The sequence below is a fragment of the Anopheles moucheti genome, chromosome 3 (assembly GCF_943734755.1).
Source record: "Anopheles moucheti chromosome 3, idAnoMoucSN_F20_07, whole genome shotgun sequence".
In the NCBI taxonomy this organism is placed as follows: domain Eukaryota; kingdom Metazoa; phylum Arthropoda; class Insecta; order Diptera; family Culicidae; genus Anopheles; species Anopheles moucheti.
The window spans coordinates 91839609-91858177 of NC_069141.1; the positions used below are offsets into that span (position 1 = coordinate 91839609).

The window sequence follows — 18569 nt, forward strand, 5'->3', positions numbered from 1 at the left end:
CAAATATTTAATCCTGCGTACGGAACCCTTTTCCGACCCAGGTGAATCGTAGCGTGGCGTGCAAAATCAACCGTAACGTCGCGGTCGGTTCGCGTACTCGCAGCATAAGAAAGTGCAAGCGTTCGGCGCTTTCGAGCGACAATCGGGAACTAATCAATAACCGGACGATGATAAGGTGCTCCAGCCTAACAGATCCACCTGTTCGGGTCTGCGGTTACGACACGAGCAGTAAGGGCAACGGAAAGGGAAATTGAAAATTACCACTTAAAAAGTAATGTACAAAACGACGCTCTCCGATAACGCTCACACCTTCAGTGTGACGCATCTGTATCGAACTATAGAAGGGTTTCTAACACAAAGATACACTCATTGGCTCTAGTTTTGTTGTACGTTTATTAACTTTCCTTCCCAAATCGTTATCTTCTCGGCACGCTTAAGATGATGTGTAGAGTAGGATATGTAGAGGATAGTAAAATTATCTCTAGAAAACCAGGAAGCGGAAATGCGGAGATGGGTCAGTTAATCTAGGCTCGTACTAAAAGGAAAGGAAAACACGCGTACACACATGGAGTAGAAAAGTCCCTACTTAAGTCACTGGATTTGTTCTGTAGTAGCACCAGTTGAATCGTTCATTTTCTTTGTGGAAGCGCCAACGGCACTGTTGGCTATTCTGTATGCTAGTTTTGGGGTGTTAGTCGTAAACGATTGATGGATTGATACCTTTTAAATATTATTCGCTTAAACAACTATCGCATTAAATCGTAATGAAGACGGGTTGTTGCACGGGGCAATTAGTGGTTTAGTAGTTCGTTGCTGGTTTGTGGCACATTTGTCATTTAATAAGCACGCAAACATACGGCATGCGTGTCTTAGAATTGACTACCTTACTTATTCGAGGACAGAATCGGCTTCGGCTGCTGCTTACGGTTCCAGATGCGTGCGCTTAAAGCATCCCGGTGGCAGTGATTTCGCTATTAGCTCGATGTTAACGACCTCGAGTCGCAGATCGGCCAGCTCCTTCTGATAGCTGCGGATATTCTGGTTCTGGATGTTTTTAGCTTCTGTCAGACTGCTGAGTCGTTTGGTCAGCTGCGCATCTTCCAGCTCCTTTTCGGCCGCAGTAAGGCGACGTTCTGTTAAGGAAAGAGTAATGACATTAAGTGACATCTATTTACACTTGCAATTGTACTGTATTTCTCACCCAAATCGTCTAAACTTTTGACGTCGATCTCCCGCAGATTGGCCAACTCCGCCATGATGAGGCTGACTTCTCGCATCGCTTTGTCGACTTGCGATTTCGCTTCGTTGGAATTCAACTGCGCTTGGCCAACTTTTTCCTTAGCTTCGTTCGTAAGATTCAGATCCTTGCGAATCTGTGCTTCGCGTTCCTCTAATCGGTTGTCCGTCTTGGCCAAGCGACCATTCAGCTGATCTGCTTCATGATGAAGATCACGCGCGGTGTTCTTCGTCGCATTGGCACGCTTTTTGATGTTTTCAGCCAACTGAACAAGAAGGTTAAACACAGACACAGTTACGCATAATGTTCCAAAGTATTGCTGTCACTAGTTCTCTCCTACCTTGGAAGCTTCCTCTGCATACTTATCCTGAGCCGTTTGTGCATTTTTACGTGCATCTTCCGCATTGCGACTTGCAGCATAAAGAGCCTTTACATACAAAAAAACGAAGACGGTTAATAAGAGCTGATAATGATTACCTTCTACAAAATAACCCACTACTCACCTCTTCTGCACGCTGCAGAAGGTCACGCGAGTTGGTGATCTGTCGTTCAATATTCGGTACCAAATTAAGCGCATCTTCCGCACGCTTGGAGGACTCCTCGACTTGGTTCTTGAATCCGGCCAATGTTTGGTAGGTATAGTTTGCCTTCTGTAACGTACCATCACCCTCAGCCACGGCTTTAATCGCCAGTTCTTTGGCGAATTGCAAATGCTTCAGTGCTCCGATAGCATCTTCCTTCTGTAAATGAGCCCTGAAAGATAAGGAAAAGGTAAATATATGCTGTCAACCGCACATCATTCAAGCGCCTACCTTTCAAGCAGCGTCTCTGCCAGATCAATGTTTGTGACCACGCTATCGAGCAACTGAGCATGATCGCGTATCTTGTTAGCAAGATCGTCCGCAATTCGATCAGCCTCCCGATTGTACTGGTTGGCTTCCTTCTTGATCTTGTCGATGTCGATGTTGGGTGGTGCAGTACGATTGACGGCAGCGAACAGCGTCAGTGCTTCGTCGTTTACTTCGCGCGCACGTGTCAGTGCCTGCTCTGTAAGCTTGGAGACAGTGTTGAGCTTCTCGCGGGCCTGTCCAATTTCGCTCGATATACTCGTATCGAGCTCCTTGGTGATGTTTGCCTGCTGGTTGAACGCGTCGTTTGCTTTTTTCAACGCTTCTGAAGCCTTTTTATGCGCTTCTTGGGCCTGCCTCATGTTGGCATCAGCTTCCGCCTTGAACCGATCAGCGTACTGTCGAGCCTCACGCGATATACCACTGATTTGATTCGTCTGGTTACCCAGATGGCCCGAAATGTCCTTCGCACGAGCCAGCGCCGTATTGCCCTCCGTTTGCAGCAGCTCCACGGCACTGTCCAACTGACGACGTGCGTCTTGAATCTTGCCATTTGCCAACGTTGCATTGTAGCCTCCTTTGCCGATCTTGTGGTTCGTTACCTCCTGTGATTGGTCGGCATTGTCCAGCAGCTTTTGCACTTCCTGCAGGCGACCCTCGAGCTCACGGAGAATTTCATTCAACGTTTTTTCGCCACCGCCTGAACCACTCTTCGCATCCTCCACGAGAATGTCTATCTTCTCCTGCACGGCGTGTAACTTTCCAGCAAACTCACTGTCATCAATGACAATCGGTTTCGATTGGATGTCCTGAAGGATCTGGTTCAACTCTGCCAGTTTGGCGCGATGATCGTTGGCGGCATCCTGTACCAGATTGTAACAGGCCGGACAATCCAAACATCCCTGGTGTCGATCGTATTTGTTCTCCTTGCAGCGATCACACCGACGTCCTTCGACGTTATCGTTACACGGGCATTGACCGTACTGGTTGCACTGAGAACCCTTTGAACCGCTGGGATCGCAATCGCACGCATGGCATCCATCCTCCGAGAAGCCGTAATGTGCTGGAGCACACTTATCGCACTTTTTGCCAACTACACCCGGCTTGCAGAAACACTCGCCGGAGTATCTGTCACAGGACGAATTGTAGCTGCCGATCGGATCGCAATTACAGCTTTCGCATCCGTTTCCAGACCCAATATTCCAGTAGCCAACCTTGCACTCATTGCACGTACGTCCGATTACGTTAGGCTTACAGTGGCAGTTTCCGTTGATGGCGTCACAGATCGAGATACCCTTCTCCGTTTGTTCCGTACCTCGTGGATAGCAGCTACACTCTTCACAGCTTCCGTGCGGTTCAGCGAGTGGATCTCCGAAGTGGCCTAAAAGAAGGCAGCAAACAGAGAGCAAATGTGAGTAAACACCAACGGGGTTGAAACTATTCAAGAAACTTCGCTATACCATCGGCGCATCTACGTTGCTCTTGCGAAAGAACACCGACAAACGCCAACACTAACAGTAGAAATATACTCTTCCAACAGTCAGGCATTTCTAATGTCTCCGTTAGTGCTTTAGGGTAGAATCGTTGCAATCATGCATTACGCACCACCAGCCCTGTTTTTATCTTATCAAAACGTATCGATCATTGATTAAAACGTCGCAATGCCACGGGTGGGAAGATAACTCTCTTAAGCGAAACATTTGAACGTTCCCTTACCTGGCAAACACTGGTCACAGTGTGGTCCGGCCGTGTTGTGAATACACTTGAGACATTCGCCTGTAGTGCGGTTACAGTTTCCGACAGCATTCGGGTCCACATTTCCATTGCAGTCACATGGTTGGCACATTCGTACCGCTCCAAATACACCGCTTGGATCGCCGTAGTATCCATCAGAGCACAGCTCACAACGAGGTCCTGGAAAAGGAAAGGTATGTCGTAACGATTGCAAACTACATATCAAGCTTAGTTTACATACCAAAATAGCCAACAGGACACTCGAGACAGATTACCGTATCGCCTGCCATCTGCATGCAAGCACCATTGTTCGGACAGGGGCACCTTCTACAATCGAACGGCGTTCCACCAAGCGCGTTTCCGAAGAATCCTTTCGCGCACTGATCACACGTATCGCCCGCCGTGTTATGCTGGCAGATACAGCGTCCCGTTTCGGAGTCGCAAATTTCCGCATGCTTGTTACAATCGCACGGTACGCAGGGCATGAACGGGCCACCGCGTGCCGGATTGTGCCGATAGCCAGGGGCACACGATTCACAGAACTGTCCCAAATAGCCCTCCGGACAGGTACACTGTTCGATCCACGTTGCCTGTCGACCAGCAGCACCGCGGTGTGCCGTCTGCAGCTCCACGTCGTCTAGTATGGCCTCACCATGGTCACCATAGATGGCACGGATCTTGATCGCGGTTAGGTTGCTCAGGATCGACATGAATCCGCGGCCCGAGTTCGATGGATGCCAGGTATATTCCGGGTTTTCGTGCAGTCGGAACGCAAACTCGTGCGATTCTTCACTCGGCATACGTTGGTTCTGTGCGAAGATCGGCAACGATATGCTACTATTGCCGCCCTGAAGCACCACATCGTACGGGCTAACTTCAACACGCGGTTGTCCCACGAGCTGCAGCCGGAACTTGAACAGTCGGTTGTACGAGGCGCGCTGATCACCCAGGAAGCGATCCGGCGCTAGGAAGTACACCGTCCGATATCCATTAGCTCCCACACCGATCGATTGACTGTGCGAGTTGTATTTCACGTCCACCGTAGAACCCGTGTCCGAGATGGCGGTCCATTTCTCTTTGTGTTTGTTGAAGTTGGAAGTAGTCGATACGATCGAGTACCCGCTCGCACTCGTACACTCGAGCGTGTGTCCGTAGCAGAAGCACGGCGTGCAACCGAACTTATTTTCCGCGTCCAGATTGAAGTATCCCAGTCGACACTCGCGGCAGTGACGTCCCTCGACGTTTTCCTTGCACGAGCACACACCCGTCACCGGATCGCAGGACGGAGTGTTGTCTTGCGAGCCACGCTCGTCACAGTTACACGGCTGGCAACCGTGTGGCCCAAAGTTGAAGTAATTACTGTCGCACCGATCGCACTTGTCACCCGTAACGCCCGGTTTGCACTGACACCGACCTTCGGCATTGCACTGTAACGATCGCGAACCGACCGGATCGCATCCACAGTTAATACAGTAGCCGTCGTCGCGCATGAAAAAGTTCTCCTTGCAACGCTCGCAGTTCGGGCCATCGCGATTCGCTCCACAGTCGATGCAGTGACCACCGTGCCCGGTTAGATTGTACAAATGTCGATCGAAGAAGCATTTCGTAGAGTATCCGTTGCAGTTACACGCTGGATGGGTATGAGAGCAAACAAAATGTGGGTTAGAAGTTATTCGCTGTTGGCCGCGACGAAAACATGGTCTCTTACAGTCTACGAGATATCGCACGCGAGACGAGGGAGAACCTTTCTGCTCACGGTACGTGTAGAAGGCAAATGGCTCCGTTCCACTGGCCAGAAGCAGTAACAAAAGTAGCAAAACCAACCGATACACATTAGAGCGTTTCATAGCACTTTGGAATATTCGCGTATTCAAGGAAGTTGAACCACAACCAAATCGTTGGTTGTTCCAAGCGCGAATGTGTTCGAAACATTCGAAACGAAAATGTACGACACTGAAGCCCGGATAGTTGCCCTAGATGGACTCAGCAATGTAGAAGATTCGAAGATGGGTAGCGGACCAGTTCCCGAAGGAACTGACTTCCAAGCGCTGTCAGTTGCGTGTTATGTTCAGCACATAAAAGGAAACCTGTCCTTTACGCATCATTCGTACGGTACGCTCGAACCTTCTCCAATCTAATATGGTAGAAATCGTATCATGAAACATCGGAAACAGTGGCCCTTCACTTTCGGGTCCTGTTGCTGTCGGATCAGTATTAGCGTTTGCTAACGGTTGTTACCGATCGAGACGTTCACACACAGCAGCGTAGTACTTACGTTTGCACTCGTGCACATTTTTGGATGTCGCTCGTCCCCACGGTGCATCGTTGTAGAACGGCAAACAGCGGTCACAGTCGGGTCCGTCCGTGAAGTGCATGCACTTGCACACGCGCGTCCGCTGACCGTCCAGTCCGGTGCTGGTGGTACATTCGCTTGCGTGCCCATTACACTTACAGCGCGCACCGACCGCAATGTCGGTAATGGCGTAGAAGTACGACTTCAGTACCTGTGAATCGCCGAACACCTCGTCTCCGAATGTGTTCAATCGGTCCAGCGTAATCCGGATATCGGTGGCCGTCACCCACTGTTGCAGCTCCAGATGGTGCTCGAAGTTGATGGCGGAGGGTCGGCCCTCGAGTGACGAGAACGCGATGTTACCGTCCCGCAGTGGCGAAATGTCACTGTACTCGCTGGTACAGAGGGCACGCGACTCGTCCTCGCCGTTCATGACGGAAATGGAATCCGGCAGCCCGTACGTATCGCGACAGGTCGCACTGTAGTACTGGTACGGGATCCATGGTCCGTTCGGTGTGACACGCTTGTAGATCGCGAACGATTCTGGCCGCGGCGAATGGAACACGATGCGGATGTACGTGATGTCGAATGATTTGCCCAGCCGCATCGTCAGGTTCACCTGGTTCGGGTACTGGACGCCTTCGAACATAGTTTCCGATTGCCACCAGGTTGGATTGTTGGGATCATGCAAATCCGTGAGAAAATGGGGCGAATGTTGCCCCGCATGGCACACGTCGCAGCTCTTCCGGTTGGAGTAACCCGTCTGCACGCAAAAATCCGTATCGACATCGTCTCCGCACGTGTTGGTCGCTTCCACATGTAGCTGGTAGGCCGCATTTTCGAACTCAGGAATACAACGCTGTATAAAGGAGCCGACAGAGAGAGAGAGAGAGAGAGGGAATGAACAGCGTAAGTGATAATGCGTTAAGGTAATAGAAGAAATTCGGAGATGAGGTAAGGACCACATTCTTGCGTTGTTATTTACGTGCTGGCATAGTTCTAGCTACATCTTGTACACATCCCAGACGCCGTCACGTCCACACAGCCCATTGGTCGAGATGTGACCACGACCAGCATCTTGTACAACAAGTAAACTCTTTCTCACTAAGAACACGCACCCGAGCAAGGGGGTTTTAGAGGTTCGAGATTGCGGGTCTTATCACACACTGCCAGCAAAAGAATGGTTTAAAATAGCTGATAAAGACGCTTCCGGAGCGATTCTATGCGTTCTTCTGGTCAGTACGCCACACATACGTCCATTCCCTGCTCTACCGGGGGGAAACCGAGGGAACAAACATTATCAACAAAATGCTCCACCGTTCTCCATCAATCCCGGACTCCATGTGGTGTCGTGTGTATGTCGTGGCTTCCGTTTCCTTTGCATTCGGTTGCCGCGCACTCATTAGGCGGATGGCGCTAATTGAGCTGTGGTCGAAACAATTGTTGCTAATTGAAAAATGTGCATTATTTAAGAAACTGCTTTACTTGGAGCATATTTGCCGCAAAAATTCCCTCAATCAGGCAGAGTTCTCTGGATGCAGAGCTGTCATGATTCTGCTGGAAAGGTGCTAAGCAGACGATCACGTTCATTTTTTGAACATGGTCGCATAGCTATTATTGGATTGAAAGAGCTAAAATAGCGATAAGCCGAACGAGTTGCTTTTGTAAAGCTAACGAATTATCAAACTCGGACAGTTTGAAATTCCACACACTTTGATGATGAACTTTAACCTAGTTTTTTTTTAGCGCGACCGAAGATGTAGTTCAACGCGAGCACTATCAAAGTGCCAACCCTATGTCTGCTTCCGGAGTAGATTCTTGCGTCATGACATCTTGAGCTACTGGCTCAAGTTCCTGCACATCGAAAAGGGTTGTCTTACCTGCGGTCTGCCGTAAGGATCGACACATTCCAGCGGTGGCAGGTAGTGTGTGTTTTCATTAGCACTTGTCGTCGTTAATACTAGCAGCAGTGCCGTTACTGTCACTAGAGCCGACCAGGCGCGCGATTTACTCACACCTAGCGTCATCTTTGGCACTTTGGTAATCTTGTACAGCGGGTTAGCTCGCCTCTGCCACCACCACCCGTGGGCCACTAGGTACTTCTCCACTAGGTCACTAGCACTGTCCCTACACTACTGTAGAAGAAGGATGAAAATGCACTATAAGTATTTGTTTCACGGTTGTGTCGTTCGTTCGGTGGCTAATACACCCAATGCACACGCGGTTTTTCCGATTCCGGTTCCGAACTTCCGACGAGCAATTGCGAAACCCTTCTCCTGAGCTCTCACTCAGTGGACCGCGAGCAACCTCGACAGGCAACGATGGCTCATGCTGGTCCGTTCAGCCCGAACTCCAGCACGTCTTATCGGCAAATGGTAATTCAGGGCAGCATCCCGTACAGCACTCGCTGCCAGATGTTGCCCAACGTAGAGCGCACTAGAGAGACGTCCGGGAACGATCAGACCCCCAGAGAAACGAGAGACTCGAATCGACTTTCTAAAGAAGACATGGGAGAGATTACAAAAACACATAGTAGTAGTGGCACCAAATTTTGCCGTCATGTACCACCGGATCGAGAGATGATCTTCAATGGCGTAGACATCCAAGATCTGCTGTTCTAAGGCAATGTTGCTTCAGGCAAAAAATCGGAATATAATCTTTCGACATTTTTTACTCCTTTTCTCCCGGCCACACCCTACCACACACTAGCAAGATAAACACAACCCCTGCCTACTGTAGAGGCAAATGTTGATTTTTGTTGCGAGGGTATCCGGCAGGCACCATAGCTGAAACCGATCACCGAGCACGATCATCGATTGCCGTTGAACAACCGCATGAAGCTATGAAGCGATGAATTGTAAACAGTACAACAGTACAGCATCGCTTTAGGTAGTAAAATTTGTATAGTTTTACATCTGCTGGGAGTATGGGAAAATAAAGAATGACTTCATCAGTACTGCGGCATCACGGCTCCGATCGGTACTGTATACGGACAGTTGTTTCGGCCTGTTGCTTTGTACCGAGGGAGGTGTTAGCTGCAACTCCGAAGACTGCAAGAGATCTTGCCGCGCTACCGACTCTTGTTGGATGTTTTTCTTTATCTTTCCACTAAATATTTGTTTTGCAGATGGCGTCATCAGAGTTGATAAAATGATGATCGCAAGCAAAGATCGACAATTTCGTGTGGGAATTTGTGGAAGATACTGGCCGTGTGGGGAGTCGCTCGTCCCAAGTATTCACCTTCTCCGATTGCACACGTGCCCGTCTTGCATTTACCCTCCCTCGAACAATCCTCCCACCCCGCCAAAGGCCAACAATATTGCGGACCATCAGCTCTTCTGGAAACACGGCTCACACACATCCACGAAAAAGGGCACCAGCAGTTTGTTAGGTGTGTTTGTTACGTGAATGAAGCACCCGAAAGCGCGTTTTCCACTTATGCTAACCAATGCTGCACACCCTAAAACCAGACTCTCCTCCACCAACTTTTCTCACTCTCTGTTCTTGTGCGACTGTAAAATATGCTGCTGGCCGAATGCAATGCGCCTCGGTGATCTCTCTTCGCGTTTGTGAACTTCCCGCTATATGCTCAACGAGGAAACGCATCGATCGCACACTACCTTCAGCCAGCCGTCAGCACAACTACAACGGTTTGATAACACACGCATGCCTACACTTCGGAAGGAAATTGCGTCCAGATTTAGAATGATGTGTAACTTTTTCCTCATTCAAGCTTCGCTGCTTCTAGCTACGGAGATCCACAGTTTACATCACCAGCTGTAGAATAAACAGCCGTCACAAACCACACACTTGAGAGCTTATCTGTTGCTCATTGATAACCGCCACAGAAACGGCACGAAGCACTTATACCGGAACAGCACATCTATCCGACCGCCTGCACAGGTTCCGTTTTTGTTTTCTTCAGTTGGTGTAATTTCACTTTCGATTAACTTTGTAATGGCCACTGCTCTGGTATGTTCGCGCAGCCGTGGAGAACCGTTGATTTTTTGCTGATCTTTCAACATTAGCTTCTTTCATTCGATTATTTTAATCTGTCTAGCAATAAATTACATGTTTGCTCACGGTTTGGTCAAACTTTTTAAAGTTGATTTTTAAAAAAGTTGATTTTGCCGAATATACGCAAGTTTGCTGGGAAAATACGGCAACCTTATAGTCGTACGACACATGGCACAACATAGTAGGCACTGGCACTGTCATTGAAATTTGAAACGAGGCTTCAGTTCAATCAGAACATTTCTGTTTTTCACATAGTCAACTATTCTGTTGAGCGGCAAAAATGTCGGAACCAGTGGGACGTCCAGTGAAATTTCCCTACACGTACACCGCGAAGGTGGTACAGTTCCCGTACCAGCACTATTTTAAAAATCAATGGATCTGGCGATTCTACTTTGTCGCGTTCGGACTATCGCTGCCACTGTTCTACAAGCTCCATACGTTGGCGAACATGCCAGCCAACAAGGAAAAATGGGCCGAATCGAAACGGAAGCAAATGGAGCCAGAGCACCATTAGAAGGCGACTACGGAATGCATTTCTTCCCGTTCATTGAGCGTGCGCTTGAAGAATTTTAACGAAAACAAAATCGAAAATGCATACACTGCATAAAGCTGGCGACGGAAACGAAAAAAAAAACTGCAGGAAAGAAAAACATGCACTCTCCAACACTAACACATACGCGCGTATGTAAAACAATATGCTGCTTTCAACACATGCTGTTTATGCTGCCACCTACGATCGAATGAAGAATGCGGAGAGTTGAAACGAGTAGCATTTAACAATTTCACAGAACAAAACACAACAAACGGCACCGGATAAAACATAGAATCTAAGCCGCTTCACCTTTAAATTACAAACACGATCCCGTCGATGTCAGCAACGACATCTGGAGATGATGCTCAGCACGGCGAGATCTCGACGACAATGTTTTATGCGCTGGGATGGATTGCCAATGGTTAGGCCGTTCAAAAACACACACCTCAAGATGCTGCTTAGACCCGTACGAACCCACACACACACTCATACAGCCGAAATTCGAGACAGAGAAGGAAGAACCTCCATGCGCATAGGTTGAGTACATACAATGGTGATCGCGATCGTGATTTTATATGAGGAATTAATTTAATTTCCAATATTTACGCTTTCGTACGGAGTTGTGAGTGCAATTCTAGTAAAAAATACTGTAATATTCCTTGGAGCTAACTATAGAAATAAATTAATTTCTTATTGTGCGATAATACGAACGTTTTATTTACACGGAACGAATGATTGTGTCGGCCGCTTGTGTATAGCCAGCTAATGTCATTGCGGGCTCCCAAGTAACAATTTTGTTTGTCTGTTTGACAGATGGTTGTTGTACTTGCGAAGCACATGTAGTGTGCGCTGTGTGTTGATAAGATAAAGTTTGTAAATTAATGCGACAAATGGAAACTATCTAATTAAAGTGGTAAGTGAAACGAACCGCCCAATGTTTCAGCATCGTTCATTAATATGCTTCCAACAACAATTTGCAGGACTCTCGGTAGTGCTTGTGTGCTCGGTAGTGCTAGTGGTTTGTGATCAACATTGGCGATGGTGGTCATCATGTGTGTTTGTGTTAGTGAAGTTTAGTGCAGTGATTTTTAATGCGTGATATCAATAGTGGCAACAAGAGTAACAATAAAACGAATCCAACATGTAATTTTGTTCTTTCAAACAATTTACATTAAAACACACACAAAAGTTATGTTTACGTCGCTTTATCTTAAACGGGTTAAAAACGTCCAACATTCAGTATATTATGTGTTAAAGTTCTGAAAATTGCCTAACAACATCTAAATCTTTCAAATGCTTAATGCAATAATAATAAATACACATTAAAAAGTAGTGCACTCGGAGATCACACAAATGCTTGTTTGCTTCACATTACAACGTACGGATTGGGGTAAGTAAATGTTCAAAATACAACAATTGCACTTTAGCTTGATGTAGACGGTTTCTTGTTTGACGACGAATGACGCGGTCTGCTTTCGAGGGTCAATTCCGTTGTCGGTTTAATAGCAGGATCGTTCGGATCCTCCAGATCGGAATCGATGATGCACTCATCGCTTGATGTTTTACTGATCGTAATGACCGGGATCTTTTCAATCCAATCGGCTGTTTTGTCCGCCATCTTCCCTGCTGCCAGTTTGTTTTGGGTGCGCCGTCGTTCGGCCTGCGCTGCCATTCGGAACCGTTCCGCCGTTGATGGGCGAGTTCTTTCGAACTTTTTTCTACCACCTTCACCATCATTAGTACCATGGCCCGGTTCTGGCTCTCCATCTTGGCGATTCATATGTTCTACCGCACGGCGATCGAAACGAAATACATCCGTATCGGTAGCATCGTTAGGGTCCTTGGGCTTGGGTTTAACCTGTATAGAGGGCCGATTCTTTTCATCAATCGTTCCAATGACGGGCGGTGAGATCGGTAATGGAGATTCGGCAGTCAAATTGTGCTGTCCTGCAGTAGCAGACTCTCCTTCCGTACCGAGCGAGCTTTCCTTCTGTAGTGCTTTCTTCATCATGCGCTGTAGCAGTTCCTTTCGCTTAGAGCTGGAATTTTCCGAATCGGTTGCATTATCCGTCGTCGATTGAAGGCGGAGTTGTGTAGAATCGAGCACTTTATGCCAGGAGCTGGATAGTCCATTGATACCAGTCATTCCAGTACCCGGTGTTTGTTGCTGGGTGCTAGAAGCAATTTTAAACATTTTTCTTCGCTCTTCGGTTCGTTCTTTGCGCAACTGTAGCTTGAGATCTTGGTTAGCTTCACGCAACGAACCGGTAAGGGAGATTAGATAGTAGATAATCAGAATGAGTAGAACAAGCAGTGGAATGACGGCGGCCGGTGACACGATGTACTTGGTGATCATCTCCGGTATGATTTGCTCGGTAGCGTTCGTGAGAAGATGATAAATGCGGTTCGAGTTTGAGAACGGTCCACAGTGCCATGATGGTTCGAGGAATACGATCGCGTAGCTTACGGGAAGCACACAGAGGAAGAGCATGGTCAGTAGCAGTGCGAAGTAGAAGTTGTTCGATCGAGAAGCTCGGAATACGACTTCATGTGGAACATTGCAGGTAAGAACTGTCCAAGAACGCAGATACAGTATGATCACCAGCTTAGCGATGTTTAGTACGGCTAGACCGGGCGAAAAGAACATGCCCATCCATACCATCCCTTGATTATTTACGAGATGCAAAATATTTTCTGCTATCTTGAAATCTCCATACTGAAAAGATGTAATCGAAAGAATCAATGAAATTCCCAAACGATACAAGTCATATTTAAAGACACCACGAACCTTGGGAAACTTCTTCTCCAGATCCCAGCACCAGCAACTGTTCATGAAACGCACGAAGAGCGCTCTCAGAAAATCTAAAACGAGGGTCGATACAATCGTCACCAGCTGAAAAAGCAATGAATCTTGTAACAATGAAGCTTCCTAAAAATCTGCCATAGATCTGAAATACTCACCAAATCCATAACGGTGAGTTTTGCCAACTCTTGTCCAAACATCGTTTCCCAGCACAGTGAACGGATGTCTGCGTTTCGATACTTGCTGTCTTGGTTCTGCAAGTTGGCCGGTAGACATACCCAACGATAGCATGGACTTGGTGTTTCAGTAGTAGACAAAGATTCTCCTTCACTGCTGCTATCTGTTTGAAACGTTTCCTTTTCAATGACTGATGTTTCTGAGGGGGTTGCACGGCTATTTTCGTTCACTTCGTAAAACTGCGACGTAACGTCGCTGTCATATTGTGTAGTGGGTGTTATATCCATTTCTGTAGTAGAAAACTTTTCACCATTCTCGTCTGTGGTTGACTTTGTTGGCAGCTGCTCTGCTGTGGATTGGGGGAGGTCTGCTGGAGTGTTTGAATAATCTTCTATGGACACTGTGCTATGAAAGAGTTCCGTTGTAAGTTCCGGTACCACTTCGAAATGTTCGGTGGTTGAGGGAGTTTGGAAGCCGTTCGCTTCTTCCGATGTTAAAAATTGATTTAATCTGTACTCTTCTTCTTCATCGTCGCTTTCCGTTTGCTCCAGCCCATCATCCCCTTCCGAGTCGTAGTAATAAGAGGCCAAAAAATCATTATATCTCCCAGTGACGTAACTGTGGAGTTCAGTGTACGTCATAGTTTGGAAGTCTTCCGTGCTGACTGTAGGAAGAGCAGTGCTTTGAACTGTTGTAAGATTATCCGTAAAGTTGTTATCGGTTTCACTGATGATGGTTGTGTCGTTGCGACTGATGACATCGTAAACAGCTTCACGTTTATTGATGGGCACTCCCTCTAGTTTGTCATTGGGCAGCAGACGAGCACGATACTCCAAATAATAATCCATATCCTCCTCGTCGTAATCGTACCCATCATAAGGCGAACGATTTCCTTTCCATGTGGTCTGATAGAAGCTCGTCGTCGGTAACTCACTCGATGCTATTGCCGTCGTTGGGCTAGATTGCTCTGGAAGGGTTGTAGTGGACATGCTTGTCAGTAGTAATGTAGTCAAGAGTGTAGCCGTGCTAGTAACATCCGTGCAATTAAAAGGAACCCGAAAGCAGTTACTTCCATTAGCCAACATTGTGCCCGGTCCAACACCGCTACGGTTGAAATCTGCCAACATATCCAACAGGAGCGATCGCTCAGAATGTAGCTCACCGAGAGGCGTTACATTCCATCTGGCACCCGCTTCAGGTAGAAAGCACGATGAAGCCGAGGAGGTAAAGTTGGTGGGTTTCATTCTTCGCAATTCCCCCGTCATGTGTGCAATTTTATCAAACAGAGCGAATATAAGCGAGTATAGATTCAACATGTTTAGCACCATGATCCTGGCGAGCTGTATGCGGAGCTGCTTCCTTGGATGGTAATACTCCATCATGCCGAGGGCCTCAAATATCATCGGGAAGAAGAACGAAATGAGCGACATGACGACGGTGATTTCGTTACGTCTCCACCACGAATCCGATTCCTTAATGTCCATCGAGCGTTTCACAACCAGAATGACTTCGTATGCAGAGATGACTAGCAGTCCTAGTATGAGAAAGTTGACCAGTATCCGCAGCAAGATAATCTTCCAGCTGGAAAGGTAAATAGCATAAATTAGAGCTATTAGTTTGCGCCTGGAACGGAGAGGACAGATTGCTTTGTTGTACTTTCGCGTATCCTTTTTCTTTTCGGCTTCCTCTAAGAGTGCCTCTTTAAAGCCAAGTATAATGGAAGCCATCCGATTCTGGGCCGTTTCCATGTGACCAATCATGTAGTCCCAACCGGTGAAAAGTTTCCAAGAAAACACGTACTCATCGTCTTTGGAGGATAGCTTTGACATTCTCGAGTTTTCAGCCATTCTGGTAGGAAGATTCAATAATTAATCACCGAAACATTGTTATCATTATTATGCTTATTATTGTTGTTGTTATTAATATAATTATCATAATTATTATGTTGTTATTAATATAATTATCATAATTAATCACTAAACGCAAATGATATGACGTAAATGGAATATAATGTATACTTTTTTAACGTCGCCACGAAGCTGTAAATGTACACGACCAATCCGGTAAAGAAGTAAGCCAAAGGAAGATTATATCCCCAAGCGATCGCTCCAGAGAAGGTGGAATAGTAGCTGAAAATGAAAGATACCGTTTAAAAGGAAGGTTCCTTGCCGTCGTTGGTATTGAAGTCTCTTTTTCGTGCATGAAAATAGCTTCCAAACGCTTGGGCGTAGGACAGCCATTTTCACTCTTCACCTCGCTCACCCGTAAAACAATGGTGAATACTTTAGATGACCTTCAAATTCCCAGATCGTACTGAAGTTTCTCGTGAGTGATAATTCTTGCTTGGACATGGTCTTCCGGATGTCACATTTGGCCTTTACCGGATCGACGTAAATCTCCTCCGGTACCATGATGAACACAACCAGCAACACAGAGATGACAACGTTAACCCAGAACAGCCAACGAAGAAAGGTGAAATAGGAGGCAACGACCGAACCAAAGTGTGATTCAATTTCCTTGATGCGTGATTCCCACGGTATCAGGTAGGTGGCCAGATTTGCGAGTTCTCGAAGTAGCTGCTGCCATTTCTGTCAGAATATGATACAGGACATGTGATAGACGTAAGGGCATGATGTGGTTGTGAAAATATACCTACCGTGGTGAGAAAGATGTTAAACTGTGCTAGCAAACTGCGTGCCGTGCGAGAGGTAAAATGTTCCTGTAAGGCTCCCTCATGTCGGGTAATGTAGCTCTTCGCCTGCTGTACAAGTCGTAGCTTTCGCTTCATACTAATTGGCTGCAGTTTGACCGTCTGCAGTACCTCCTTATGCAGCCGAATCGTATCGAAAAGTTTATCCTGCCGTCCGGCCGACTCACCGCGTCCAACCGAGTGGTCATCCCCGGGCAGCGTGATTCCCGTTTCGCCCGAGCTGGTAGTATACACGCTGGAACGACGTCTTCCATCGGCCGTCGGTTCAGATGCCAGTCCCATCATCTGGCTAGCCGGACTTGAAGTTCGTCGATGATGTCCTCCTTTGTAACCTCCGCGCTTTTTCTTAACACTTGCTTTTCGTTGAATGATCGCATTAATACTGGCGGAATAGTCCTCATCGTCGTCCGACTCGCAGCGAATGCCCGAACCTGACTCACTTTGGTCGTTTGGAGGAAAAAAATCAACATGGGCCAAATACAAGATGCACGATTAAGATATGTCAGTTAACACCGGTGACGTTATCAACCAACCCGCCAAAGAACGTGCCTCCCGCGACGTCCGGTGATTTCATAACGCTTCCGGTCTCGTTCGTAGAGGACGCTTTCACTGAGCGCTTGGGGCGCTGTTGTTCCACGGACACCTTTGCCGGCGGGTCGTTTCCGACAGTTGAAGACCGTACCGTGCCACCAGCCCCATCATGAGATGGCGGTACACTAATAACTTCCGGATGTAGCTCCGTGCTCAAATCACTGGCATCTGCGTCCTCGGGCAAATCGTCGGGTGAGTGTCCCACGGGTGGAAAGGCCCACGTGACAGAGAGTTGTGGCGATACGGATGATGGTGGTGAGAGCTACGAGAGTGTAGGAAATGAAATCATTGTTGCTAGAGAGTGATTCAAACTGATGCGAGAAGGTTTTTTTCTGAGAACTTTTGTTTGCTGAATGTCTACCAAACACACGGCGGTTACGGTACGGGTACGGTGATTAAACAACAAGCACTCCAAAAATAACCACAATTAAGTCCAGATAACGTAGCGGTGCAGCAAATATAAATAGAATAATAAAGGCAACAGGGCGCACTGCAACTGACACAACCACTTCGCTTGACGTTTCCCGTATAAAATAATCGGCTCCATGTGCACTTCGATCGATCGAACAAGTGTTGCGTCCCGATAATCGACGACGATAAAGACGACGTCGACGTCATTCCACACCCATGTTTCAGAGTTGATTTTAAAGAACCACATTCACTCAGCCGTCGGTGCAGAACGGGATGAACGATAACTTTCCATTCGCACGTGGATTCGACCGTCGGAGAATGAAACACACAAGGATAACGAAGCATCTGTGGCGATGGTGAGAAGGGACGCCGGTAGTGGAAGGGACAAAACCCGCCCCGAGAAGTATGCAACGGCGTGGTTCGTTCGTAACAGCATGTTACATCGAATGATAATTGATTATGGCTGGCACCATTAATAATCGCTCTCATTACGTTACAGCAGACTTCGTGGAGCAGTTTCGGCTTGCCGGCCTTTCGTCGTTCGATGTTCCCACTGGTCTGGCACTTGCTCCGAGTCTCGAACCGTTCATGCGTGCTGAACCAACGAAACGAATTAAAGACGGTACGGCAGTGTGATAAGGTAGATGGATCGAGAATGGTTGGAATTTTGTACGGGACTCCACCGCTCAGCCGTGACGCACCGTGGACGTGTCTACAATGCGGAATAGATCCTTGAATTCTACGTCCGATTTCCCAGCTCGTCGGAAATTTCGTGTCGTAGGGAAAGGTTTCATCAATTAGTTTCTCTTCCCCTTGCGCTGGTAACATCCAACCTACCTCCGGCAGTGCGTTGAATAGATGAGCGGGGAAAGTGAGAAAACTCCACGACCCACCCGAAATGTGTGTGTTCCGAAGTGTCATCGTTTGTGCGTTTGTGCGGATTCGCGTGCCTTTACCGGTCCGACCGTGTGCCGGTAAAGGGTGCCGGTGCGAGCTACGCCACAACAGCTTGCTCATTTGTCTGTTCACTGTCGGGATGCCCAAAAATGTTTCTGCCGCACAAAGAGCAGCGGGACCGATGACGCCCCGACAGCCGAGTGTCATTAGCGTGTCTTAGAACGCTGGTGTGGCCGTGGGTGTGAAGAATATTTCCATTCATGCGCTACGGAAACACGGAACAGGAATTTTCCAGGTTTTCCTTGTCGTATCTTTTTCT

The 18569-nt window shown here is 47.5% G+C and overlaps 3 protein-coding genes across 4 annotated transcripts; 1 reads left to right on the top strand and 2 right to left on the bottom strand.

Moving 5' to 3' along the window:
• Positions 1-381: 381 nt before the first annotated feature.
• On the bottom strand, positions 382-11062 carry LOC128302397 (laminin subunit gamma-1). Of its 2 annotated transcripts, XM_053039214.1 has the most exons (10): positions 10971-11062; positions 7993-8608; positions 6095-6971; positions 4061-5449; positions 3802-3999; positions 2050-3466; positions 1741-1990; positions 1578-1664; positions 1202-1502; positions 382-1133 (listed from the first exon to the last, which is right to left on the bottom strand). In XM_053039214.1, exons 2-10 carry the CDS (start codon positions 8137-8139, stop codon positions 922-924), a joined length of 4878 nt encoding a protein of 1625 aa, XP_052895174.1. In that variant the 5' UTR covers positions 8140-8608; positions 10971-11062; the 3' UTR covers positions 382-921. The 2 variants fall into 2 exon arrangements, with proteins under 2 accessions (XP_052895174.1, XP_052895175.1); XM_053039215.1 differs by lacking the exon at positions 10971-11062 and having other exon boundaries at positions 7993-8789.
• LOC128302398 (uncharacterized) lies at positions 10410-10643 on the top strand. Its single transcript, XM_053039217.1, has one exon. The coding sequence runs from the start codon at positions 10410-10412 to the stop codon at positions 10641-10643; it is 234 nt and encodes a 77-aa protein (XP_052895177.1).
• Positions 11063-12004: 942 nt separating the features above from the next.
• Positions 12005-16977, bottom strand: LOC128302509 (transmembrane channel-like protein). Its single transcript, XM_053039347.1, has 8 exons — positions 16885-16977; positions 16298-16790; positions 15904-16229; positions 15660-15770; positions 15298-15489; positions 13623-15222; positions 13450-13554; positions 12005-13377 (listed from the first exon to the last, which is right to left on the bottom strand). The coding sequence occupies exons 1-8, from the start codon at positions 16923-16925 to the stop codon at positions 12085-12087; spliced, it is 4161 nt and encodes a 1386-aa protein (XP_052895307.1). The 5' UTR covers positions 16926-16977; the 3' UTR covers positions 12005-12084.
• Positions 16978-18569: the final 1592 nt, after the last annotated feature.

Bases quoted from the DNA above. Each gene is read 5' to 3' on its own strand.
- LOC128302397 (XM_053039214.1), bottom strand. From the start codon at position 8,139: ATGACGCTAGGTGTGAGTAAATCGCGCGCCTGGTCGGCTCTAGTGACA. The intron at 3,467-3,801 runs GTAAGGGAACGT...GCCTTCTTTTAG, and splicing joins CTGTGACCAGTGTTTGCCAG to GCCACTTCGGAGATCCACTC. The intron at 1,503-1,577 runs GTAGGAGAGAAC...CTTCTTGTTCAG, and splicing joins ATGCAGAGGAAGCTTCCAAG to TTGGCTGAAAACATCAAAAA.
- LOC128302398 (XM_053039217.1), top strand. From the start codon at position 10,410: ATGTCGGAACCAGTGGGACGTCCAGTGAAATTTCCCTACACGTACACC.
- LOC128302509 (XM_053039347.1), bottom strand. From the start codon at position 16,925: ATGAAATCACCGGACGTCGCGGGAGGCACGTTCTTTGGCGG. The intron at 15,223-15,297 runs GTACAACAAAGC...TTACCTTTCCAG, and splicing joins AAGAAAAAGGATACGCGAAA to CTGGAAGATTATCTTGCTGC. The intron at 13,555-13,622 runs GTGAGTATTTCA...TTGCTTTTTCAG, and splicing joins AACTCACCGTTATGGATTTG to CTGGTGACGATTGTATCGAC.